The sequence below is a fragment of the Babylonia areolata genome, chromosome 25 (assembly GCF_041734735.1).
Source record: "Babylonia areolata isolate BAREFJ2019XMU chromosome 25, ASM4173473v1, whole genome shotgun sequence".
NCBI classification, from domain to species: Eukaryota; Metazoa; Mollusca; class Gastropoda; order Neogastropoda; family Buccinidae; genus Babylonia; species Babylonia areolata.
This window is the reverse complement of record NC_134900.1, coordinates 18,552,208-18,571,678: the sequence shown is the minus strand read 5'-3', so window position 1 is coordinate 18,571,678 and position 19,471 is coordinate 18,552,208. Positions and strand designations below refer to the sequence as shown.

Sequence of the window (19,471 nt, the reverse complement as noted above, 5' to 3'; positions counted from 1 at the left end):
TCTGCTATCCACAAACCCTGATCTCCACCCCTTGCTGATGTGCTTCTTGCATGAAATCTGGATTCTAATCACTGCAATACTAGCCAATGATAAACAGTTTTACCGCAAGCGAATCAGAAAACTGAACAGTGGAACTGATCTGTGTTCTCATTGGCTGCTTGTGAAACAATTTCTCATTGGTTACTGCAGTGAGCCGTAATCAGGTTATAACTATTTAAGGAAGTGCACCATTAGGGGAGGAAGTTGGGGTTTGTGGATGGCACACAGCAAATTCAACACACATTCTTTCTTCCTGACACTTTGACTTAAGATGACTGATAATTTACAAATCTCAATTTTAATTGGTGGTGACAGACATGACAATGTAAATGGAAGCAAAGCATTTTTTTTTTCTTTTAATGCAACCAAATATTAAAATTATGTTGGCACACAGTCATTGCATACATCACATGTCATGGTGATTAACTTAACACATAGTGATTTTGACCATACTCTGATACTGTCACATTGACACACCTCATCCTCTCCCTCCCCCCTCCCAGAAAACATAAACAAATGAAAAGCTTTCACAGTATATAAAATAAATAAGACAATATATGGAATAATAAACTTGCAACTATTTTCCTTTTATTATTATTATTATTACTACAGAAAAGCCTATTCCTAGAATGGAGGAATGAAAAACAAAAATTGACAACACTACAAACCATTTATGGACTGTAATGAGCAATATCTTAACAATGACATACAAATCTTATATAAAATGTATGCAATTTACTTGAAAGTACTGAACTTGTGGATAAAATCCAAATGACAAAAAAAAGTTATAAAAATTAATACAAATAAGGTGCAATAGTAATAGTTGAAAAAGATTTAGCACTTTACAAAATGGAAGTATTCAGAGAAATAACCATTACAAAGATTAGATGATATTCTATCTGCTCGCTCTCTCTATTCACGAGTACACTACTTCACACCCAATAAATGAACATATAGAGGAAATACACATCCAGGTTAAACAAACAAACAAACAAAAGAATAAAAACCAACTCTTCCATGATTGAGGAGGAAAAGGGGAAAAAAGGCTACTTGGAGGGGGTAAACCTTCAAAGACATCACCTGAGGACCATTTTTATTTTCTCTGCAGCATTTGACACTTTCAATAATCAAGACACTACAAATCTGCCTGTGAAAAATATTAAATGAAGAAAGATACTGCCCTGTAAGTAAGAACCATATGTATGGGGTAAAGGGAGGTTTAAAAAAAAAAAAAAAAAGTGAACAGCATGGTCAAGCCCAGGTGAATCAGTCCAATACACAGATGATATTAAAATAAAGAAATTAAGAAAGGGGGGACTGGGGGGGAGAGGAACTGAACTCTTAAAAGATAACACCTGGAGGCCATTTGAACAATTCTGGTGAATTTCTTTTGCCAGTCTACAACTGAGTGGACAAATAAGTAAGTATACACATATGCTTTTCTTGAGTACCAACTTTCAGAAAATATACATGTAGTCAATTTAAAAACTTGTCAAGTGAATTTTAGACCACTAAATTGTTAACATTCTTGATCATATACCACTGAGCAGTGGTTAGAAGACATATACAACTGGTTGAAGGGACCATAGCCTTTTTCAACTATTGGGAAAGTGAATTCATATCCAGTAATCCAGTGTGTTCAGGGCTCAGCATTGGAAGGCGGGGCCCATTTCCAGAGCTTAAACCTTCCCCAGCCAAAGTCATATATCAATTGACACCTGGATGGAGTGAGGAAAATCAGAGTTAAGTGCATTTTCAAAGCTCCTACCACAATGCTGAAACTGGGCCTCGAACCTTATCACTGGATCAAAAGTCAAAGTACCAAACCAGTTCTGCACAGTGGCCTTTTTTTCTTTCCTTTTCTTTTTTTTTTTAAACTGACGAAGGGAAAAAAGGTGTACACTCTATACAAATATGGATGGGTTGGAGGATGGTGGCATATGGGTATACACACACACAAGCGCAAGATTTAAACCATAAGAAAGAAAAAGAACACTAAATACACACAAAAAGGGACCGTTTTCTATAAATCCCAAAAATGATGTGCTATATAGATTTTGATGAGAAAAACTGAGCACCAGCTTACACATAAAGATTCTAAATTGCATATTTTGAATAAGTATGAAGATATATATCATGCAAATAATGGAAGCACTTCTGTAACTGTATATTTTCTTGTGCAAAGATGATCACAAACTTCAGAAGTGTGAAGCAACGACAAGGAAAGCATAATATTGAATCACCCTGAGATCCTATTGACATCAATATTCATGGATCAAAAGATCCCACAAAAGTTAGTTTTCAAAATTCATGCAGCTCTTCATTTGTGTGGGCCAAGGTCAATTCTCTTCCATGGGTTCTGGAATGGAAGCAGAATTGCAGGATTCTGGAATGGATGTAGAATCACCAGATTCCACATGGGAAGCAGTAACACTGGATTCCACATGGGAAGCAGAAACACTGGATTCCACATGGGAAGCAGTAACACTGGATTCCACATGGGAGGCAGCAACACTGGATTCCACATGGGAAGCAGTAACACTGGATTCCACATGGGAGGCAGTAACACTGGATTCCACCAGTGAAGCAGAAACACTGGATTCCACATGGGAAGCAGTAACACTGGATTCCACATGGGAGGCAGCAACACTGGATTCCACATGGGAAGCAGTAACACTGGATTCCACATGGGAAGTAGAAACACTGGATTCCACATGGGAGGCAGTAACACTGGATTCCACCAGTGAAGTAGAAACACTGGATTCTACAAGCGAAGCAGAATCACTGCATTCCACCAGGGAAGTAGAAACGCTGGATTGCAAAATGGAAGCAGAATCATTGATGTGGAATCCAGGAACAGTGGATTCCACATGGGAGGCAGGAACACTGGATTGCAAAAGGGAAGGAGAACCACCTGACACCCTACTAACCTTTTCACTGCTGCTTGTGGCACTGAAGTATTTATCAGTTTCCTGAGAAATTTGGCCATCAGCACCATCACCTGTATGTGCACAGTCTGTGTCCATAGGTTGCACCACGCCATACCTTGTCTGCACATCTTCCTTGGACATACTGTCCCTTTCTTCGTCACCAAGGCTGGTAGATGTAACCTCTTTTTCTGGGGAGGATGAACACACTTGTACCGCACATGCTGACTTCTCTGTCAGAACTCCACTGTCTGAAGCTACAGGCAGGTTCAATGGTGTCTCCAGCTTGCTGTGAGGTGAAGTTGTGGTCTCTGGCATGTCTGAAGAGCCAACAGCAGTGACTGGTGTGGATGGATTGTCAGATATGCTTGTGTGTGTAGATACACACACCTCTGGCTCGTTCACTGTTGATGCACATTCTCGCTTGCTCTCGACTGAAGAATCCGGAATACATGAAGATGAGGCAGAAGGCTGTGGTGAAGGGACAGGTAATGAACTTGTATCTTGAGAACTTGGACAAGAATCTGCCTGGCTTGCCGATGGTGGAGACATCTCTGATACTGGGACACTCTCTGATTCTGGAGAGACGGAGAAGGGCAATGAAGTATCCAGGGGTGCCATTTCCTCTGCAGAGTCTGTGGATGAACCAGACAAAGAAGTATCTGCAGGCCTGTATGAGTCATTCTCATCTTCCAAGCTGTTACTAACAGCAACTGTCCTGATGTCTCCTAAATTGTAACTACTATACTCTGTCTCCATTTCTACAGATGGCTGTGATGAAATTTCTGTAGAAGGCCTGAATGGGTTAGTTTTCCTTTCACTACAAGTATTAGTTTTGCTAATATCTGTGACAGTTTTTTCTGTCAACTGTGGTTCAAATTTTGATTTGTCATTACTACCATTGTCCTCTCTTGTATTTGGACTTGTGTCAACATCTCCATTTTCACTTTCCTCACTGCTGTGTCTATTTTTGGCACCAGATTTCTTTGCTTTGATCACAGCTTTTGAGCTGGGAGGAAGCTGCAGGTCTGATGCATCTTCAGCACCCTTGTCTCTAAGGCGTTTGGTGTTCTGAGATACCTTGCCCCGTACGTCTTTTGCTTTATCCATTAAGGCTTTCAGGGTGCTGACTGCTGCCATCATTTCTTCATTAGCTGCAAATGAACAGAAAGCAAATGGACATGAAAGAGGAAAATAAGGATGGAAAGGGGTACAATAACAGAAAAAGAATCACTACTGACGACTTAAAAGTACTTCTGATTTTAATTTTACTTATATCACTTAAAACCATGAAATGACAGAGGATAAAGGCTACACTGCTGACTGTTTCTGTGATTCTCAAAGGGAATTATGCATTGTAACTCCACAATCGACAAGAACTTTAACTTAGTTATGATTTTATTAATTACTTGAATAAGTATAAAATGATCGAGAAAAACAAAGTATGATGTTCCTTCACTGCTGAATGAGGCTTCTGACACTCATAGGGAAATAAGCATTAGAAATCCACAATCAACATTTTTTTTTTTAACAATACTTTTAAATACTTTTGATTTTAGTAATTACTTGAATAAATTAAGAAGCATAAAATGATGGAAGAAAAAGTTGACAGTCCCTTCATTGCAGAACAATGCTTCTGACACTATCAAAGGGAAGTAAGTGTTGGAACTCATCTGACAAAATGTGCCTGTTGCAAGAGAAGTCATGCCTAAAAATCTCACTTTTTTAATTTTTTTTTTTTTATACTCATTTTGTTGTTGTTGTTATCACAACAGATTTCTCTGTGTGAAATCTGGGCTGCTCTCCCTAGGGAAAGCGCGTTGCTACACTGAAAGCGCCACCCATTTTTGACTCACTTGTGTAAACAAAGTGAGTCTATGTTTTAACCCGGTGTTCGGTTGTCTGTGTGTGTGTGTCTGTGTGTCCGTGGTAAACTTTAACACTGACATTTTCTCTGCAACTACTTTGTCAGTCGACACCAAATTTGGCATAAAAATAGGAAAAATTCAGTTCTTTCCAGTCATTTTGTTTAAAAGGAAATTTTCTATCTAAAATTACATTTAAATAACATACTTACCGTGACCCAACTAGTGCAGACTCCGGCAGGGGTCTGACATTCCTGTCCTGTGCAAACTACTATCCGCCTATGCGGAGAAAAAGAGAGCAACTACGGCCGATAACCTCCCGAAAGTGGGTAACCTCCCCTTTGTCCCGCTAGCTAGCGCCCTCTTTTGACGGCAATATGCCATCACCAGCGCAGTGAGCAGGGAGAACAGGAAGCGGGGAGGACGGGAGGGTCTTAAATTTGGGTCACGGTAAGTATGTTATTTAAACGTAATTTTAGATAGAAAATTTCCTTTTAATTACACATACTTAACCGTGACCCAACTAGTGCAGAATAGCGCGACAAGGTGGAGGGCTCGCCTGTTCTACTGTCTGTGTGCTGCGATGGCCTGTTGTGCAACTACCACCAAAGCGATGCCTCTTGAGCCATCATCCCGCAGGCGTGCGACATCCCTCAGGTAGAAGTCGATGAATGTGGCAGGGTTTTTCCAGTAGGCCGCATCCATGATGTCTTGCAGCCGTGTTGAGTGCGCTAAGGCAAGAGAAGAGGACCATGCTCTGACTTCATGTGCTCTGGCTGAGGAGGCATCAAGTCTCAATCCTACGTCTGCATACGCGCCTTTAATCGCATTGACAATCCATCGAGACAGAGACGTCTTGCTAATGTCACGCGGATGGTCGAGATTCCAGCTAATGAAGAGGCGTCGTTTGGACGATCGGAAGGGACGCGACCTTTTAAGGTATATGCGCAGGGCCCTGACTGGGCAGAGGAATCTGTCCTCGTCGTCATGGGCCAGAATAGAGGAGAGCGGTTTGATGAAAAGAATAGGAGAGGGTGTGCTTGGATTTTGATTTTTGGCGAGAAAATCAGGGAGGAATCTAAGTGAGATAGATCCGTCCGGCTCAAAGGCTATATCTTGTGTGATGCCTCTGAGGGCATGAACCTCACTACAGCGCCTGCCTGAGGCGAGCGAGACAAGAAAGAGTGTCTTCATGGAGAGTAGCTTGAAAGGAGCTATAGCAAGGGGTTCGAAGGGGGCCTTGCGGAGGTATTGTAGGACCAGAAAAAGGTCCCAAGAAGGGGTCCGAAGGGATGTACGTGCGTGATTGAGGGAAGCCCCTCGAACCAGTGCTCTGAGCAGGGGGTCATCTGAGAAAGAGGGCCCGCCCAGTTGCCGAAGAGTGGAGCTGATTGCAGCGCGATGGACCCGTACTGCAGAGGCAGAGAGGCCTTTGGAGGAGGAGAGGAAGGCAAGAAAGTTGGCGAGATCCATATTGGACGGTTGTGTGGGATTGACTGAGTCGTTTGAGCACCAGGAGAGCCAGCGGTTCCAGTGCGCAGAGTAAACACCTTGAGTGCCTTTGCGATGTGAACTGCACACAAGGTCAGCTGTGTCATTGGAGGCACCTAGTGCTGACAGAGATTCCCGCACAGTAGCCAGGCGTGAAGGTTGAGAACCTCTGGGTTTCCGTGGGGAATGCCTGAGCGGGGCTGGACCAGGGAGCGTCTGCCGATGTGAAGGCGGAGAGGGGGAACGTGAGTGAGGTGGAGAAGATCGGGGAACCACGGCTGTGCTGGCCAGTGTGGTGCGATGAGAATCACGGTGGCACTCTCCAGCCTTGCCTTTCTGAGGACTTTTCCCATGATAGGAAGTGGGGGGAAGGCGTACCCCGAAAGGTTGGACCAGCTGATCGATAGGGCGTCCACGGCCCAGGCCTGCGGGTCTGGGACTGGGGAGACGTATGTTGGGATGCGGAAGTTGAACCTTGTGGCGAAGAGGTCCACCTGTGGTTTGTGCCAATGGTCCCAGATCGGCTGAAGGGTTGAGTGTGACAGGGTCCACTCCATTTGGAGCACGGTGTGGGATCTGCTGAGGCAATTTGCAAGAATGTTGAGCTTGCCTGGGACATGTCGTGCTGTCAGGTGGATGCTGTGCTCCTGGCACCAGAGGAGGACTGTCTCTGCACGCAGGGACAGTTGATGTGAGTGAGCTCCCCCCTGTTTGTTCAGATAACATGCTACCGTCGTGTTGTCCGTGCATAGCATGATGGACCTGTGCGACACGTGGGGGAGGAAGTGCTGGAGGGCAAGGAAGACCGCCTCCAGCTCCAGTCTGTTGATGTGCCACGACTGCTGTTGTGGGTTCCAAGTCCCCGAGGCTGTGTGGATGTCCATGTGGGCACCCCAGCCCATCTTGGAGGCATCTGTGTACAATTCTGCATCCGGTGCTGGGTTCGAGATTGGAACCCCGGCCTTGAGCCATTGCATGTCCATCCAGCGTTGGGTCGACTGTGAGAACCATGTGCCCAGAGGTATACGGGTGTCCCATGCCTGTGAAGACTGGGACCACCTGTCCTGGAAGTGGCGCTGAAATGGGCGTTTGTGTAGTCTCCCTAGTGGAACTAGTGCAGCGAGGGACTCCATGAAGCCTAGCAGAGAGGCAAGTTCCCTGGCAGACGCCGAGGTTGCCTGTGATAGCCGCGACAGGAGACTGTGTAGCCTGTGGAGGCGGGGCGTGGCCGGACGTATGGTCATTGATCTGAATCGCCATGCTGAGAGGGCTCCAGTTCCGATTTTTCTGCATTCATCAGAAAGCCCAGCGACTGGCACTGGTTCCTGACGAGGTTCAGGTGGTGCTGGCAGAGGGCCCTGCTCTCGGCAAGGATCAACCAGTCGTCTAGATAGACCCTTAGGCGTATGCCCTTGCTCCTGAGAGCTAGGCATAGTTCCCTGACCACCCTGGTGAAGACCCAGGGGGCTGGCGCAAGGCCAAACGGGAGTGCTCTGAATTGGAAGGACTTCCCGTCCCATGAGAAGCGTAGCCATTTGCGGTCCCTGGGGTGGATCAGGATATGGAAGTATGCGTCTGCAAGGTCTATGGAGACTGCCCAGTCGCCTTGCCTGATGCAGTCCCTGATTGACGCTGGTGTTTCTATGCGGAATGGCTTGTACTGGAGGTACTCGTTTAGAAGGGAAAGGTCTAGGACTGGCCGCCATCCACTGGAGGCTTTGGGGACGACGAAGATGCGGCCGAAGAAGCCTGGTGACAGAGGAGGGGCTTCTTCTATGGCTTCCTTGTGGAGGAGAGAACTGATTTCGTCCCGCAGGGCTGAGTGGGCCGAGTCGCCTTGTGGGGGGGGGAAGGGAGGAGGAGAGAGGGTGAGAAGTGCTTTGGAGGAGAGCCAAGGTAGGCGAAACCCCGACCCTATCACCCGGAGGACCCACTCGCATGCTGGGAGGGACAGCCACGCTGGCATGTGCCTGGAAAGGCTGCCTGCTGGCTGCTGGTGCGCGAGTGGGGGGTGAAGGGCGGGGGTGAGTCATTGGGGGTGGGCCGGTCTGGAGTTGGCTGTCGGCCTGTGTGGAGGCCGAGCTGCGTACTGCCGACGCCTGGCAGCCCTGGGCTGCCCCCTGGGTTGGCTCCTGGTGTTAGAGAGAGATGGCTGATGTGAACGTGGCCTGAAGGCGGCCACATTGCTTCGCCTGAAGGAATATGGCTGCTGTCGCGGAGCGTGCCGCGATTGCGCCGAAGTGCGGATAGGGCCAGCGCCAAGAGCAAGGTCCCTATGCAAGTCTGCGTGCCGTTTTATGGCCGTCGTGGGAAATCCCTGACCAAAGAGGGAACCATCGGTGGGGGTAAGTGCTCTGAGGGAAGCGTATTCTGGTGGAGAGCGCACGCATGTGGACTGGTCAAGCACAGCATCCCTCCTGGCCAAAATTATATTCATGTAGGCCTGTGCTTGTATGCCTGCAGACCGCACGAGAAGCTGGCTGATCTGCTGGACGAACGGTGAGAAAACCGAAACGTCAAGGCCTGCTGGTTGATCAGAGGGGGCTTCCATGAGGGCCGCAGCAAGGCCGGCAAGGAAGCTTTCCATGGCAGAGGTCGATTCTAAAGAAGACCTGAGTGTTTCCTCCAGGTCCATGAGGAATTTGTCATGTACTGTAACTCTGCGACTGTCACGCAAGTTTTGGGGGAGGAGAAGGAGGTCCTCATGGGAAAGCGGAAGTGGTTTTTGAGGGATAGGGCCCGGAGCTAACAGTGGAGGTTTTGGAGTGGAACGGGGCAGAGTTTTCAGGAATTTCCCCCGGCCCATTGCCGCTGGGAAGTTTGGAAGTGAGTCAGAGGGGACATCCGTGATGGGTTGGCCCCTGATGCGTGCCAATGTGTTCTGCAGTGCCTCGACTACCATGGTCGATTGAGTAAGAGCATATTGTGGGGCATGGGAGGATCTCTGTATGCCCATAATCTCCATAGCACCACATGTTATAGGCGAGTCTGGTGCGTGAATGGTCTGTACCCTATCTGGAGAGTAGGAAGCAAGGAGGGCAAGTGCTTCTTGAAAGGAAACCAGCTGATGATCTTCCCCAGGTGGTTCCTCTGTATCAGTGTCCCCAGTGTCCCCTTCAGAGAATGTCTCTCCAATGGCATGGGGCGACGGGTCAGGCCGAGAGCTGGGCACGTGACCGGGCTGCTGGGAGGTGGAGGTGGAGGGTGGGAGCAGAGTTGCTGCAGCAGAAGAGTGAGCAGTGGTAGATGGTGTGGCACCCGGAAGCAGAGTGGCGCATAGTTGATGCAGCAAGCTGGCAATGAGTTGCTGGTTATTTGTTTGAGCATACTGCTGATCCGCCTTTAGTGAGTGGGGAACAGGAGCAACCGGCTGTATGACAGATGGTGTCATCGCCGTAGAGCTGGTGGGGGCCGAGCACGCACCTGCACTGAAGGCGAAGGGTGGTGTCGGGGCAAGGGAAGTAACTGCGGCGGTGACCGGAAAGGGCACCGAAGCAGGAGTTGCCTCCCTTGGATCAGCTGCTCGCGACAAGGGGGAGGACGCACGCGTATGGGCGAGCGTGTCCCCTAATGGTCCACCTTCCTCCCTGCCCCTGGGGAGGGCATCCCTAAGCGCCTCGGTCGCTATAGGACCCGAGACGGAAGAGGCATGCCGCGTGGGGGGCGCGTGAGCCGATGTCACGGCCGCCGCCACGGACGCATCGCACATAGGGCCCTGTCTAGTGTGCGGATCCATAGCCAGTGTGTGTTGATCTCCCAAAGGGATTGGGGCACATTCCATTGTTGATATAGTGGGATTTGGCAAAGAGATAGAGGAGATCGACTCGGGCACTGCCGACTGGCAGGACCGAGAAAACGCGGATCGCGTCGAGTCCGTTCGCGGATGAAAAAGAATATTGTCAATGGCACCACTGACCTGAGTATGGGGTAACAAACCCCTAGAAGTCGGCGGAGGAGACGTCGGAGGCAGTGGGGGCCTGGAGTCGACCGGAGGTAGAGGAGGAAGTGGGGGCTGCAGGCCGGTGTTGTTGTTTACCGGGCCCAAAGTAGAGGGCCCAGGGTTTTCGCGAATTGATTGCGATCGTGCCTTAATCTTAGCCCGATCGCCCAATCGAGCTACATAATCATGCGACCTGTTGGAAGGCATAATTAGATAAACAACAAGGACGTCAAGGAGTCGACAGACAGAAAGAAATACAAAAAAACTTAGCCGTATGCGGAGCACAGGAACAGGTGTCGAGATGGCTGCCGGAAAAAGAGGGCGCTAGCTAGCGGGACAAAGGGGAGGTTACCCACTTTCGGGAGGTTATCGGCCGTAGTTGCTCTCTTTTTCTCCGCATAGGCGGATAGTAGTTTGCACAGGACAGGAATGTCAGACCCCTGCCGGAGTCTGCACTAGTTGGGTCACGGTTAAGTATGTGTAATTAAAACAATATTGCCCCTCTGGGATGGGCACAAAAAAATAAAGAATGAAGCCTAATTATATGCAAACTGCATTTACTGTTATATTTATATTTTTTGTATTCTCTAAACTTGGCACTTTGATCTGATATTCTGACCCAACAGCTAGAGCAGTCATTATTATCATTTTTTGTTCAAACAGGAACTTCTTTTGCTAAGCATGGAAGTTTTATTTATTTTGCAAACATTTTGGTGCAGATAGTAAAAAAGGGAAATTACTCTGTAATGCTAGTGGAGTTAATTTGCTTTAAACTGATCTTTCTCATCTTAAACATTACATTTTGAAACAAGAGAGGCAAGGCCTTAAAGGCTCACTTGTGATGCACTTTTTTTTAAAAATCCAAGCTTTTTATGTATTGAGTATAATTTCAAAATGTAATGTTTAAGATGAGAAAGATCAGTTTAAAGCAAACTAAGTTCCCCCAGCAGAGTAATTTCCCTTGTTTTACTGTCTACACCAAAACGTTTGCAATAAATAAAACTTCCATGCTTAGCAAAAGAAGTTCCTGTTTGAACAAAAAATGATAATAATGACAGATCTTTTGTTGGGTCGAATATCAGATCAAAGTGCCAAGTTTAGAGAATATAAAAAATATAAATATAACAGTAAATGCATTATACTCAATACATAAAAAGCTTGGATTTTTTTTTTAAGTGTATCACAAGTGAGTCTTCAAGGCCTTGCCTTTCTTGTTGTTTTTGTTTTTCTTGCCTGTTTTTTTTGTTTACCTATATTTTTTCTAAAAATCTTCATGGGCATCAGTTGAAGAGGAAACAAAACTCTGAAATGATTTAAAACTCTGTGGGAAATGTTCAACCAGATCTTGTGAAGAAACAACTGAACTGCTCATCACAGTTTGATACCAATATCGTATGATCATGATCACCAAGAAATCTGACAACAGCATGCTGTAATGGTAATAAATGACCTATTTTATTCCTCACAACACTTAACATAAATAACCATCAGGTTTCACACCAATTCAGATCCACAACTTGGAAATACAAGGTAGTGAATGATTACCCTGGATCAATACTAGATATTGATCCAATTTCTTCATTTGAAAACTTGCCACCAACTGATGCCAGGAAGTCTGACCTTCATTCAGAACTAATTAAACACTATCAATAAGCACATGCACATGCAATGAAATAGAGCACCATTAACATTCATATGCATATACCAAGAAATCTTGTCTCAGGTTAGTAGAAGTCATTGTCAAGTACCCAAGTAAACCAGAAAAACAAACCAATATGGCACACACCCAAACACTTACCGAGACACTTTGCACTGGATTTGTCATTGTCGTCTTCCTCTGTGATTTCTACAATCATCTTCATTGCATCTGTCATCATCACAGCTCCTTCATCTTTTCTTTCTTCAGTGTGACAAGACGAAGCAGTTTCTGATCCACGGCCTGTATCAACAATGCCTATATCTGCCACTGGACTTGAAGCAGAGTCATTTAGTTTTACTTCTGTGCCATCACCTCTTTTGAATTCCATGCCATCATTAGTTTTGAATTTGCCATCTGTTTTGAATCCTGTATCATCATTTGCTTTAACTTCCTTGCCATCATTTGTTTTATTTTCCACACAATCCAGCTCTATGTCATCCAAAGCTATTGACTCTGAGGAATACCAAGGTAACACAGCCTTTCTGCTGGCTTCAGACTTGGATGAGGTGGAAACAGCAACCTCTGAAACTTTCTCAGTCCTCTCTTCTTCTCTGTACCACTCAGGTCTAAAAGAAGGAAACCAACAACAAAAAAGTTATTCAAATGCAGTGACATAACAACTTTATCAGTTTAATCATACCAGCTAAAATATATTTGGTAAATGCAGTAAATTACATCAGTGAATAGCTAAATCATATCAGGTAAATGTAGCATTTGGTCAGAGCAGTAAATTACATCAGTGAATAGCTAAATCATATCAGGTAAATGTGGCATATTCACTATAAAGAGTTAAATTACATTAGTTAAATGCAGTAAATTACATCAGTAAATAGCGAAATCATATCAGTTAAATGCATAACTAAATTACATTAGTTAAATGCAGTAAATTGCTCCAGTGAACACCAAACTTGTATCAACCAGTGCTTCTGTCCACTTCTGATACCCAAAGCTGGTCAATGCCTGATTATCAGAATTGCAAAGAACATTTTTGATTTCAAGCGAAATTAATGTTTAATACAAAATATCATTAAGTGGGAAAACTGTCATCTTTTCACACAAAACTTCAAAATCAAGACTGCATCAAAGCAATACAAGAGCCAAGGCCTTCAAGACTCACTTGTGATATACACTTAAAGATTTTTTTTTTAAATAAATAATCTAAAAAAAACTTTTATAATTATTTTGTTAAAACGTGTTCTGTATTTGTTATGATATAAAGCTTTATGTTAAAAAAAAAAAGGGGGCATAAAAAAAATATATATTCGAACCATGCATGTTTGGGGTGAGAGTATGTGGTTTTATACACAGTGCTAATGCGGCTTTCAAATGACGTTCAAAAATTATCATTTGAGCATTTTCTTTTACTGTTAAATGTGAAAATGTAATCGAAGTGATAAATCATGTTATTTTCATACATCTCGGGCATTTATGAATTTCTCTCAAGTCAGAGGTAAAGGAGACGTTCCCATCACCTCAAACACATTGCAACATGTGGCCATTTTCTCTTGATCTGCAGAGATCTGTGTTCGACAAGCTTCGGGAGTAGTTACGCACTGAGAAACTACGACACTGTCCATTCAATTTCTCTTTTATGATCATTCTAATTAATTCAGTATCTACTTTAAAACATTCATATGCAGTAAACACGTCAATGATTATGTAAGAAATTATTTTAATTCAGCGGTAAAGGAGATGTTGCCATCGTGCTAGACACACCGCAACAACTTTAGTCAAGATCTTCACAGTCAGTCTGGACAAGGTTGACCGAAAGTCAGTGAAATGGTCAATTCAATTTTTCTTTTATGTTCATTCTAGTTAATTCAGTGCCAACTTTTGAATATTCATATGGAGTAAACATGTCAGTAGTGTAATTGGTGTCACTGTATGTGTTCTGTCCAGAATTTGTATTTCTTGTCTTTTAATTGCGAACAAGAAAAACAATGTCATGGTGTCTTCTTACCAGACATAGCCAATGTTCCGGAAACTGGGAAGGGGTAATGTAGTGTTTTCAGAATCCGGAAGGTGCCTCAATGAAATGAACCGTTAATGATCCAGATATATGACATACAACCTATTACTGCCATGACTGTGAAGAGTTTTATTTGTACTATGTATAAACCAAATTTGGTATTGGCAGACAAAGTATTTCCACAGAAAATGGCACTGTCAGAAAATGGCAATGTCAAAGGTTACCACAGACACCGAAAACAGAACACCGGGTTACAACTGTTGAGTGTTTTCATGTTGTGTACTATTGATTAGTCGTATACCTGCAATTGATCAGTTTTTCATTAAACACATAAATAAAATCATGACTACATCTGCACCCTGACTGATCCATACTCACCAAACTGTTTTTCACATAGCTTAATTCTAACAACCAGATTATCCTACCCCTGTTTTCTAATTCTTATAACATTTGCAAAGCAGGAAAATCCATCCTCACTGAGTGGGGGCCAGCCTAAACAGCTTCTGCCAGTCTGGTATGGCGCAATGGCAGCGCTATCAGTGAATGTCTGTGTTCATAATCCATGATGCACAAACCGCCTTGGTTGGGATCGACATGTTGAAAAAGCTCATAACCATCCTCACAGAGCGAGGGCACCAATCTGGTAACAGTAATGGCAGAGCTATTTCGGAATGTAAAAATCCATGATACACAAACACTCTTTGGTAGGGGGCTTGACGTGCGAAAGCTTATAGTCAGCCATGCGGAGCAAGGGCGCCAATCTGATATCAGTAATGCCAGAGCAATCACAAAATGTCTGTTGCAGAAGTATGTATCTATGTATGTATCAGGAAACAACACAGGTAACAGACACATCCATGCTCAGAAATAATGAACTGCAAGAGACTTTGTACTGTATCCTAGACCAGGTATCCCATAAAGAGGTTTGAACTGAAATCATTTACACGAACAAAAACTCACTTCAACCAAGTGACGCGAGCTGTTATGTAAGCGACCGATGCCTAGAAGAGCTTGTCACAAACTGATGTCCAGATTGCTGGCACACACACTCAAACCATGATTCTGAGGTGGCCTCTTCTCATTGGGAACAACATTTTCTATGCAATATTTATAAGGTAATCTGTTTTCACTGATTTGTGTGAACTTCAGCCAGTAATGAATAAATTCAATGTTGACAGTAACAATACTGGATATCTATCAGTCTCACTACAGTCAAGATCACCCCCACTCCCCACTTCCCCCAAAAACAGAGTATGACTGCCTACATGGTGGGGGTAAAGACAGTCATACATTCAAAGCACAACTGTGTTTATGACTCAAATATGTTTATGAGTCACAGCCCATGAACGAATAAGACTATCGTCAAGATCATACATTTGTAGCGAGACTGCAGAGAATTTTTTTAATTTCAAAGCATATAAAATTACTTTCTCAAAGTGTACAGTGGCAATGTCAAGACCACATAACTCTGATCTGCACTGCATTCAGGGGTGTATTTGCTTATAAAAAATTTTAAAAACAATTTATGGGATGTTTTTTAACGACGATCATTTATTCATAACACATTACACATTTTTAGCTCTACTTGTGAGGTTTTACATGACAAAAGTAAAACTTAAATGTGCAGAGAAATACATACCTAAGTACTTGTAAAGAGGGAGAGACTAATACCAATGTTTATGACAATTACTATACATATCATCATCATCATCAGGATAAAAAACTCTGTATACATCTGGGAACAGTTCAATACTCGCCATGATAATAAACAGAATTTGAGAGGTGCTCAAAGTCAAACTGAGATAAACTGAGAAAACTATCATTTGATTAAACAGTTTTTAGATATTATGCTGTGACCCACTGATGCAGACTCCAGTTGGGGTCTGATTCAAACTCAGTAATTAAGGAAGTTAATTGGAATTTGTGTCCTTTTACTAGTTTACACTTCATTGACAGACTGATCAATGAGTATGATTAATCTAGATAAAATGACCAAGTACAGCAAAAAAATAGATTCACGGTTGCCTTTGCAAAGCTCAGGCATTGGGTGAAGTACGTTAATTAACCTCCCCAGTGCTGGGCAGTATTTTGGCTTGTGCTTCCTATTTGCCATGCTTATTTTCAGCAGTCTTCATTGTTCATGTATGATTCCTTTTAAACAACAAAATGGAAAACACCAGAGTTCACTATCAGAAACAAGTGTATGTCGAGCCAAAAACTGCCAGCTCAAAATACAGCACTTCTATGTTAGGATGCCCACATCAATTGGCATTTCATTATTTTACGATTATAATATAGTGAGAGTTACTTTCCCTCTACACATCACAACTTGAATATCAAAAACGAAATCATCAAACACATCTCTAGGCTCAAAAATCATTCCAGACAAGTCCATTTTTTGACAAACTGTGTTTGACAGATCAGACATGAATTTCAATGATGTCTTCTCTGTGACTGAAGGCATGTACACTACTGTAGTAGCTGACTGAAATATCCAATCCAGTTCAAACCTCTCTTAGCTCTGTATCTTTAGCATGAATGCCAGAAAATTGCAACCCATTGTTGGAATATATGTTAACGCATGCTTTGATCTATCAAAGCGAGTTCAAGATTTTTGCATCAACCAGAAATTAACACCAGAATAAATCTCTTCCAACGCACATGTGCAGTTCATGCAAAGTGCAAATGTCTCCTTCAAAGCCAATATTCTAGGCAAACATTAAAGGAGATCTGCTGATTTGGATGGTTATTGTGGACACTGTTCAGTATGTAAGGAGGCTAATGCACAAATTATTCTCTGAATAAAATCTAAGAAACTCATTTGCTTCCTTTCAATTATATGTTATAGCAAACAATCGCACATCATGCACACTACTGAATATTCATTAAATTGTGTATGCTCTCTCTCTCTCTTAATTTTTTTTTTTTTTAAAGACCACTTGTGCAAATAAGTACACTGTGTAAATCTTTCACGATGAGTGTAAAACACAAATGCCTTTTTATGCCCAGTCTTATTTGAAAATGGAACGTTTATATGAGTGAGATCCGTTTTATAGAAATTAACCCCCACAGTATATTTAAATTAACGCCCCACTGCTAATCTTTTTTTTTTCTTTTTTTTTCTTTTTTAATGCATTTGAGAGATGTGTGCATCAATCTAACTTCTATGCTGAGCAAAAGAAGGTCCTATTTACTTAAACTGAAAATGAAAAAACTAGTGCAGTATGTCACATGAAAGTGCAAAGTTTGTGAACAAGAAGTAAAAATGAAACAGTAAACCAACTGGATCTTTTCTTTTCAAATAGTGCCCTTCCCAGGAGTGCATTGTCATTATTATCAGAATGTGTGGAAAGAGCCAAACTGTTCCTATCTGGTGTCAAGAGACCAACACACACACACACACACACACACACAAAACACACACACACACAAAACACATACACACACACACTGAATCAACATGCTGTTACACTGACATATTGTGTAAACATATCAAAAGCCATTAAAAAGATGTTAAACAAGTGAAACCAAAAAACAAAAAAAAAAGGTTCATTTTAACAGAAAACAAATGAAACAGAATTAGAAAGTTGAATGAAGGGCGGCGCAATAGCCGGGTGGTTAAAGTGTTGGACTTTCAATCTGAGGGTCCTGGGTTCAAATCTCGGTAATGGTGCCAGGTAGGTGAAGGGTGGAGATTTTTCTGATCTCCAAGGTCAACATATGTGCAGACCTGCTTGCGCCTGAACTACCTTCATGTGTATTAGCAAACAGAAGATCAAATACGCACGTTAAATATCAATTAATCCATGTCAGCGATCAGTAAGTTATGGAAACAAAAACATACCCACCTGCACATCCCCAAAAACGGAGTATGGCTGCCTACATGGCTGAATAAAAATAGTCATATATGTAAAAGCCCACTCATACATGTAAAAGGCCACTCATGTACATACAAGTGAACATGCCTGTTGCAGCCCACAAACACAAAAGAAGAAGAAAGTTGAATGTGTGAATCCCCCAAAAAATAATAAAGAAAAAAAAAGTTACAAAATAAGCTGGCAAAAATGTGTTAAACAGGTGAATAAAGGGGTGGTTTAACAATGCCGTTACTTTAACTCACTCGGGACGACAAGTTTTCTCCCTTGCTTTTCCCCACAGACGGCCCATTTGTAAGGGTTTGGAAAAAAATTACAAAAAATACAAAATACTGTGTAAGAAAATGAAACTTTCAGAACTGGTTTATTACATGTTGAGCTATTACATATAAAAAAAATCAAATTTCTCATCTTATTTTTACAGTTTTGCCATATGTAGAAAATACTGCCAATTTTTCACCCCGAATCACCATACCCATGCTCGCTTTCTGCATTAAATTCACTTTCTTCTTCGTCATCATCCACCTCTTCAATGTCCGACCCTTCAGTTTGTAGCATTTCAAGTACTTCGGCAACCCTAAAACATTGCCGTCACTGCCTTGCTCGCTTCACAACATTCTGAGAAGAGCCCGCTTTGCTAACAGGCTGGCACGCAAGCAGACGACCGGTCAGTGACTTTGTCAGCGTGTGTGCAAGACGGGCCACACATCCCAGGCTGACCAATCATACCATTCGATTGTGGAGTGACCAAGAATAGCGCACTCTGCTTGGCTAATCACAAAATCACGTGTACAGCGCATGATGGAATTTTACTTTCGGAGAATGCTATTCCATTCCTTCGTCCGAAACCAGATACGTTTTGTGTAGGAATGCGTGAGCATTCCTTCGTCCAGAAAGAGTTAAAGCTCTGGTGGCATAAAACTGGTCAGTGCCAATCAACAATGGTGGTTAACAAACAAAAAAAATAACAAAAAAAAAAAAAAAAAGTTTACTCACTTTCCATCTGAACGAATTGTGATCCCAACTCTAACAATCTGCAAATAGATTTTGTCCAGATAACTTTTCACTCTCTTTCATGGTATTGTACCCATAACTCTACATCTAAACCTGAAAATGACAGGAGAAAACTTAGAAGAAAGGTCTGGTTTTGTTCGAGCAACGAAAAAGCCTAAACTGCTAAACCAGATAAATGATCTGCCACTCTGAATATGAAATTGTGTTTGCAAATGTCAGTCATCTCATAGATATCTTTAATTCTAAAACAGAAAGCAGACATACATTTGAAATTCAGACTATTCAATTAATCACTCTCAAGACTAGTTTGCCAAACAATAAAACACAGAAAGTCTAATTTTTGTATGAAAACCTTTTAAGGCATGGCTCTGTCATGGGTTTTTTTTCTAATCAGAAAAGAAAACAATATTCCCAAATTAGCTGTTGTTGAAGACTCACATCTCTGGAAATCATGGGCCTTTTAAGAAAAGCAGCATTGTGTGTGGGCAGAAGACAACTAGGGCAACCATTCCTAAAAAAAAAAAAAAGGTTTGGTGGACAGAAATGGGTTAACTTGTTTATCCCAATATCTACCACTCTGTCACTCCCTATCCCCCATCCCCTTTCTCTTAGTCACCACTCCCCCATCCCTCTAAAAAAAAAATTAAAAATT

General features: G+C 42.9%; 1 protein-coding gene across 1 annotated transcript; it reads right to left on the bottom strand.

The window, feature by feature from the left end:
* Positions 1–2,378: 2,378 nt before the first annotated feature.
* Positions 2,379–12,713, bottom strand: LOC143299554 (uncharacterized). The gene is made up of 2 exons (XM_076612838.1): positions 12,061–12,713; positions 2,379–4,120 (listed from the first exon to the last, which is right to left on the bottom strand). The coding sequence occupies exons 1-2, from the start codon at positions 12,287–12,289 to the stop codon at positions 2,379–2,381; spliced, it is 1,971 nt and encodes a 656-aa protein (XP_076468953.1). The 5' UTR covers positions 12,290–12,713.
* Positions 12,714–19,471: the final 6,758 nt, after the last annotated feature.

What these genes read in the sequence shown, in the direction of transcription:
- LOC143299554 (XM_076612838.1), bottom strand. Translation starts at nt 12,289, where the DNA reads ATGGAATTCAAAAGAGGTGATGGCACAGAAGTAAAACTAAATGACTCT. An exon ending in ATCCAGTGCAAAGTGTCTCG is followed by an intron (nt 4,121 to 12,060) that starts GTAAGTGTTTGG and finishes GTTCATTTGCAG; the next exon opens with CTAATGAAGAAATGATGGCA.